Genomic DNA, 8,167 nt, shown 5'->3' on the forward strand with positions numbered 1-8,167 from the left:
TTTGACGGCTCTAGCAGTGATTCTCAACCCGTTTAATTTCAAGGACCCCCAGTTTGACATGCATTAGTCTACAGACCCATTTACTGGCATTTCTATCTCTGGGACCCCCAATTTATATTGTAAAATCAATGTTAATGTAACTCGGAGTGTACAAATGGAACCAAATGGACCAGTTAGGGTCCATTTGTACACTCTCAGAGTTAGACCCATAAGGGTCCATTTGGTTCCAAACTATCATTTAGCTGGGGACCCCCTGGAACTCCCTCAAGGACCCCTGGGGGTCCCCGGACCCCACTCTGGGAACCACTGATGTACAGTACTCATACTATAATCCATTTGAAGCAGCTATACATCGCAGGGCTTCAACATGTAGCAGAAGCATATTAAGTAAAGTGTTTTCCTTTACAAGGAGGCAACACTTTAGTGCTGTGAAGCCATGAGGGAGTGCAGACTGTGCACTTAGCCTACATACAGTACAACACTATGGATGGACAGTCTGTATGTATGGGGCTGAAACCTTTCCTCCCTACCAGTCCGATATGAACTGGACTCTCTGGTGTGGTTTAAATCAAGAGCTTTTAGACAACTTGTACATATACGACCTCAGAGGAAGGTCATATCGGTGTAGGTTAAGATTAAAAGGGCAGTGTGTGACCGTGTACAGTACAGTAGCAAAGGCGTAGATTTTTAAATAGACACTGGGTGAAAGCTACTAGATGCTTGCATGAAATCTGAGCACAAAGTGACATTGTGGGAGAACTTTGTGGCTGAAGTAAAAAACCCCAAAGCATATTATCGATTTTGTTTATAGAAGTCGAATTCTTGTCTCTCATTCGGTCCATTCAAAACCAGGACAAAAACTGAATATACAGTAATCGTGACCAAAAATGGTCATAACCTTGCCTTAACCCATTTCGGCCCAAGGCCGATTAAAAAAAAAAAGTCTTCTAAGTTCTCAGTTTTCTGATAAACCTGTTTATGTCCGTGGTGCTCAACATTTTTCATGTCAAGGACCCCCAGAATTATATGCATTTGGCTGCAGACCCCCATCTGAAGATATGTTGTTCCAGGGACCTCCCAGAAGCTAATATTTGAGTTAAAATCATTCGTGCCAAAATATATATTCAAAGCTCGTAGTGCGGCACTCGGTGCTGCGCTATGAGCTTGTAGATCTGCCATTTTTCAATAGCTAAAGTATAACAATGCTTAAATCACCAAAAGGGGTTCCCGCCCATGTACCTGTAGACAAGATGTAAAAAGTACAACCTTGACCCTGAACCTTAATCCTGTGCAATTGTAATTCAGCAATTTAGCATCATGTCAAAGTTATCTTTCAGCCATGCCTTAAGAATCACTGCTCGTTAATTGTGCCCAAGTCTAGACGGATGCCAAAACCCATTTTCCATTCAAAAAAATAAGGCATGAGAAACGGCGATTAGGCTTGATGTAATAGGGCTTGAAAAGTGGTAATACAGAGTAGCTGTGGGAGCGTTCCCTATAGCTTTACCCGTGGTAATACAGAGTAGCTGTGGGAGCGTTCCCTATAGCTTTACCCGTGCACTAGAGATTCTATTCGGTAAAACATAAATGCCAAGTCTACCAGCAACTGTAAGCGCTGCTGCAAATTGTGGAACACACTATTGGAAATCAAAAGGGCATTTTTTAGACCGTGGTAAAGACACTTTAAACCACTAAAGGGGGACAAAAGTAGCTCGCTCAGTCATCTCATCCATTCATTCATTACTGGAAACTCTTATGAAATAAGACAAGCAGACGAGAACGATTCCCCTGGCTTTTGATTTATTTTAACATTTCTTAACACATTTAGAAAAAGAATCCCAGGATTTTGCCTCCTGTGTGTTTCCTCCTGGCCTCTTCATGGTCCATGATGCCAGCAGAGGTGGTCAACACAATGTATCTGCAAGAGATCACAGGGAAACAGAACCAATTAGGACTTGACGCTGAAATTTAAATAGTCTTCTAAATCCTAACATTTTTCAGAAAAACCTATGTTTCTATATCAGTAGGTTTCTATATCAGTGGTTCTCAAACTATTGCATGTCGAGGACCCCAAAAACTCTGTAATTGGCCGCCGACCCCCATCTGAAAATGTGTTGTTCAAGGAGCTAAAAACGTTTGCTATGAATTATATAATCAAAGATTTGCACCACATTTACCTTTTTTTTCCTTCCAAAAACAGCAAACCTACAAGCTCGGTGCCACACTATGAGCTTGTACATCTGCTATTTTCCAATAGCTAAAGTCTAAAATAATGGTTAAAAGCTAAGGTGACACAGATGCATCCCAGGACTAAATAAATGGGTCATGGTCCACTTTCACATTTCCGTTGATCAAAGTCACATTATTCCGTAGACTCATGGACCCCCAAAAACAGCCCATCTAGAAGCTTGACATGAAGCACAACCAACCAGTATGAATCAGACTTTTACTCAACTGAAGTTCTTTGTCCTGTCAAAAACACTGCATTTTGTAATACCTCAATGCAGCGTACATGTCAACAAGCCAAGTGGTGGCTGTAATGGAACAGTGGCTTTTGATTGTCATGGTTGCAATAGCTGCAAATATTTTACTGTACCAAATGATTGGGCTGTTTGTCCATCACATACTTAATTTCTAGCATACTAATGTTGGCATGTACACTAAATTCCAATTAACCCATTGGTGTTTTAAGCAGTTATACTTTGTTGAAAAATATCAGATCTACAAGCTCGTAGCACGCACCGAGTGCCACTCTACAAGCTTGTAGATCTGCTATTTTTGAAAAATTGTGAAAATGTGGTTCACATCTTTGAATATATATTCTATCAGAGCGAACAACTCAAATCTTTGCTTCTGGGAGGTCTCTGGAACAACATATTTTCAGATGGGGTCGGCGGCCAAATACAGATATTTTTGGGGCTCCTTGACATGAAATAGTTTGAGAACCACTGACATAGAAACAGGTTTTTTTCTTTTTACTTTCAGGATTCAAGACATTTTGTAGAATCTGGTCTCAGGTCTAATCCCAACCAACCATACACGTTTTCAGGGTTTAAAGCAAAAAAAAATCCCAACACTGAAAATGTTTTTTTTTGCAAATCAGCACTGATCTCATCAAATGACCCCTATGAAATTTTCAGGACTGAAATCCATCCCCAGGACTGAGAACTTTAAGCCCTGCGTTTTGTTGCAAATACAAAGCTATGGAATTTACAACTGACTGTTGAAATGTAGAATGCAACGCAATAGTTGTGCATATAAATCCATTGTGTTCCACCAGTATAGCCTTGCTTAGAACCAGTTTAATCTAAATGAAACCCTTGAGGCACAATACAATGTCAAGAGTTTTGTCCTGAAGTTATGTTAAAGATGTGATGGGATAAATGTACAGCAATATGAACATTTTCTTACTGCAGAGAATCTGGATTTCATTCCTGGGTACCCAGAAAACAGTTCTACACATCCCATATGACACCAGAATGAGACCTACTAGACAGTGACAGCAGTAGAAATGCAATAACCTAATGTACACTACCGTAGAAAGCTCACCCTAAGCATCAGGCCTCTGGAAATCCACCATCACTAAATTTCATCGCAGATTCATTTCAGAATTGCGCAATCATGCAAAAAAAAAAAAGTGATGAAAATGGTGGACCTGCTATCGTTTTGTACCTCAGCAGACGGCACAGAAACTTAAGTGCTGGAAAGCCATATCTACCTAAACCCACTAGCCATTAGTCTCAATAGTCCATCATTTTGCACTACGATAGGAAGTGGTAAAATGACCACTTCTCAATCTTTCTTCATAGAATTGGTCTTCATTAATGTTCATGATAAAAATGAACGGCGGTGGCTTAGGGGTAGAGTGGTCAGACGGTAACCGCAAGGCCGCCTGTTCGAACCCGGGCTCCCCCAGTTAGTGTCGAAGTGTCCTTGAGCAAGACACTGAACACCGAATTGCTCCCGATGCGCTGGTTGGTGCCTTGCATGGTTTCCGCCGCCATCGGTGTGTGAATGTAATGCACAATCGATTTAAAGCGCTTTGGATGAAGGCACCATATAAATGCACCATTTACCATTATTCTGTGTCTCATAGGAGTCTCATAGGAGGGCTGTGGGCAGTTCAGAAACCAGTCTGTGACTCATAGGAGGGCTGTGGGCAGTTCAGAAACCAGTCTGTGTCTCATAGGAGGGCTGTGGGCAGTTCAGAAACCAGTCTGTGTCTCATAGGAGGGCTGTGGGCAGTTCAGAAACCAGTCTGTGTCTCATAGGAGGGCTGTGGGCAGTTCAGAAACCAGTCTGTGTCTCATAGGAGGGCTGTGGGCAGTTCGGAAACCAGTCCAGTGACATAAACTATGAGGGATGCAAGCTAATAGAAACGGCATGCTTTCTATTCCTGAAAAATTGCAATGAGATAATGGAAGCCACCGTTCTCACAATAACACAAATCTTAAGTATATAAAATAAGAAATCTTGTTCTAACGATGACAAATTCTGTCTAACGATGATGTGACTGGTGGACTGGTTTCTGGACTGCCCACAGACCTCCTATGAGAGTCCAGACCAAAAAACCTAAACTAAACTGCATGACAGACTGACATGAGTTGACCAACTAAGGACCTCCGACCAACCAGCCTTTAACTGACCAGCTGGAGATTCAGCTTCCCTTGGGCCCACTTGAATATCAACGACAATGGTTCAACGTCACGATTACATAATCCTCTTCCATTGAAGCAGCCAGGTAAACAAGCACAATGCCACACCCATCTCATAGTGCCCCCCAGTGACCCCACAATGTAACGGTGTCTCACCCAAACTGTCTTGAGGGCAGGAGGTTGTTCTGCCACTTCTCCAGGTCTTTCAGCTGGAGGTCAAAGCGTGGGCTGATCACCCCACACTGGGAACGCACAAAGACATTATACTGGATTACACACACACACACGTTTAAAAAAATACATAAAAACAGCTTTAAGTTTAGCCGTGGAAAAGAAAACATAGCTGGCAAGTACATACGCCAGTCATCCTGTTAAATTGCATCATATTAACTGAAAAGTGAACCAATTACTCTCGTTGGCTAATTTATATGATATGTGAATGTCTGCATGAATGGGTGAATGTAACTCACTCCCAAGTGCCCAACAGATTGGCATAACCTTTACTAGGGCACTGTTGCAAAGCTATCCCAAAAAGGTGCACTTCCACCATGTAACAATGAAAATAAAACTACATTTGCAATCGCCATGGCTAGCTAAAACAAATCATTTCAACGAGGAAATTAGTGTATTTTTTTTAAAATTCTTTTTAACTTCTTTTAGAATAAAACCATGCTGCCAACAATCACACAATGTCCGTACCTTGTTAAGTCTGCCTGTGAGATTGACCACAATTTTTCCGGCTCTGTGGTCGTCGATGATCTCAAACTCTCCAATGTATCCTAGTGGAAGAGACAAAACAAAAGCCCCAATCAGAAAGCTGGAATAAGACATTCAGCGACAGCCAACAGATTACTATTGACCAGGTTTCATCGCCATGCTGGTGTGTGTGGTGGACATTTGTCAAAATTGTATTTTTTTGCCATGGACATTCAAATATCACCAGACAGGGCTAGCTGGAAATGTGCTGACGATTACAGGTCTGTAACTCTTGAGTGTACAGGTGGAACCAAATGGTTTCGGGCAGCAGTGGCCTAAGGGTTAGAGGAGAGCACTTGTTGGTTGCCGGTTTGATTCCTCGGATGGGCTTGAAAAATCTGGGTCGGGAAGTGATTGTCATCACTCACCCAACACCGCTGAAGTGCCCTTGAGCAAGGCACTGAACCCCCAACTGCTCCAGTGGAGCTGCTTAGTGGCCAACAGTATAAGACTGAGGTTGTACTGGTCAGCTCCCAGGTTTTAATGTGTGTGTCTCTCTATGTGTAGGGCGTTGCTGAACATTTCTTGACCCGTAAGGTCCATTTGTACACTCAAGTTATTGAGAAAATAGAGTAGCACTGCACTGGCCGAGTCCCATTATGCCATAGTGTCACAGTAGATCAAATACATATTGGGACGAAAACCTGCAGCCAGTAACCGGCTCTTATGTTCAAAATAAGAACATTATGATTTACTGTAAATAAAAAAAACAAAGTAACAAAATTGCCACAGACGAGGTGTTTTAAGCATCGAGCTTGTAGATCTGCTATTTTTCAGAAGCTAAAGATCTGCCATTCCCCTTTTAATCATCAAAATGTGGCACAAATCTTTGAATATATATACTTTCAGAGCGAATGTTTTTAACTCAAATCTTTGCTTCGGGGGGGGGGGGGGGGGGGGGTCCCTGGAACAACATATTTTCAGGTGGGGAACGGTGGCCAATTTCATATAATCTTTGGGGGTCCTTGACATGAAGTAGTTTGAGAACCACTGATATAGAAACATGAGGTTCTTCTGAAAACTGTCATGATTTAGAAGACATTCGTAGAATCGACCTCAGGTCTAAATGGCCTCAAAGCTTCCAAGTCTTACCGTGCTTCATCATGACGGTCAGGAAACGCACGATGACCTTAGAACACGGCCTGATGAGGACCTGACGTTTCCCACGTTTCTCTGCATTGTTGATGCTTTTGAGCGCATCGGCGAGAACGTTCATGCGCACCATGATTGATGCCTGCGGACACAGAGATCAAAGACATTCAGAAGGATTCATCAGGCCAATAATTAACTACACATACTGTTACCTATTTTTTTTTTGATTTCCTTAATTTAAAGCAGTGGTTTTCAACCAGTGGTCCTTGAGGGGGTCCAAGGTGGTCCCCCTAAATGATGAATGAGGAGTTGGTAACCAAATTGACCCATTTGATTTCATACTCTAGTTTAAATTGTTGTTAAACATCTGCATTACTTAATTTACAAGAATCTATACAATTAGAGAACAGAAGTTATTTTGATCAACATTCACCTGTTCTCTCCTAGGTACAAACATAAAGACAACATCTTATACAACAATAACTAAATATTTATTTTAGTTTTGGGTCTGAGACTGAGAGGCTTAAATATCATCAAATGGTGGTCCCTGGCTCAAATGTTTGGGTCTGAGGCTAAATGTCATCAAATGGTGGTCCGTGACTCAAACGCATTATAATGGACATTGATGTGGAAAACTGTTGAAAACCACTGACATAGCATGACCAAATTGCAGATGCTCATACATTCTAAAAGGTTCTCTTGTTGATAGCATGTTGGTTGTTTAGAGACAAGATGCTAAAGGTTTGATGTTTACCGGCTATCCTAGTTACCATGCAGCATAGGATAAAAAAAAAAGACAAACGAGCGTTGGTTCTCTAAACGAGGTGCCAAAAAAGGAAATAATGTTCAGAAGAAGCAGCAGAGAGCAAGCATGGCCATTTGACCAGAAAGAAAGGCAGTCTAGTTTCTGCCTGGCTACGGCTAAGCTACATCGTTAGCATTCGCCAGTCAGACGAGATAACCACTAACAGAACATTTAGCAGACACCGAGGGAAAAAAATGCACTTTAAACTAAAACGCTGTACCGAAATAATAAACGTGAAGAAGCGTTTTGCTTGCGTGGAAGCGTGCTTTTCACAGTGAGCCCCACCGTCAGCTAATATGAGCGCCCAGAGAGACAGACTAGACACTGCGTCCCAAGGCCGGGGGAGATGAAGAGCAGCTTTGCAGCCCAAAATATCAAACTCTATATTTCCGTGAGCACGGTAATAACGACCCAGACGCGTTAATGTACAGTTGTGCTTTGATTTGAGAACATAAACGGGCCGATAGACGCACCGATGACTTAGATATTTAACAGATTAGACCATGAAGGTCCAGAAAACGGACCTTACCGGTTCTGCAATATGGCGGAAAGAGGAAGTGGAAGGACCTCGCGCGGTGCAATATGGGAGAAAAAAACCGCATCCAAGAGTCGTCAAGGCTGGGATTTGTAGTTCATTCGTGCCAAGAAATGATTTTTTTTTTTTTTTTATTCACGCAGTGAAGTTGTATTGTACTTATATGATTTGGTAAAACTTCACTGCGTGAATAAAATAACATGTATTTAATATCATGTATTTATTGTATTATTTAAAAAAATAAACACACATTTTAAACATATATTATTATACATATTATGTCTCAATCAGGTCTCAATTTAAAATGTGATTTAAAAAATATAT

The 8,167-nt window shown here is 41.6% G+C and overlaps 1 protein-coding gene across 3 annotated transcripts; it reads right to left on the bottom strand.

The window, feature by feature from the left end:
* Window positions 1-1,779: 1,779 nt before the first annotated feature.
* rps15a (ribosomal protein S15a) lies at window positions 1,780-7,925 on the bottom strand. 3 transcript variants are annotated; one of them, XM_079498569.1, is made up of 5 exons: window positions 7,838-7,925; window positions 6,504-6,645; window positions 5,355-5,434; window positions 4,812-4,897; window positions 1,780-1,918 (listed from the first exon to the last, which is right to left on the bottom strand). In XM_079498569.1, exons 2-5 carry the CDS (start codon window positions 6,634-6,636, stop codon window positions 1,825-1,827), a joined length of 393 nt encoding a protein of 130 aa, XP_079354695.1. In that variant the 5' UTR covers window positions 6,637-6,645; window positions 7,838-7,925; the 3' UTR covers window positions 1,780-1,824. The 3 variants fall into 3 exon arrangements, with proteins under 3 accessions (XP_079354695.1, XP_079354696.1, XP_079354697.1); XM_079498570.1 differs by having other exon boundaries at window positions 7,833-7,902; XM_079498571.1 differs by lacking the exon at window positions 7,838-7,925 and adding an exon at window positions 7,594-7,709.
* Between the last annotated feature and the right edge of the window lie 242 nt (window positions 7,926-8,167).

This window comes from Electrona antarctica, assembly GCF_951216825.1.
Source record: "Electrona antarctica genome assembly, chromosome: 4".
NCBI lineage: Eukaryota > Metazoa > Chordata > Actinopteri > Myctophiformes > Myctophidae > Electrona > Electrona antarctica.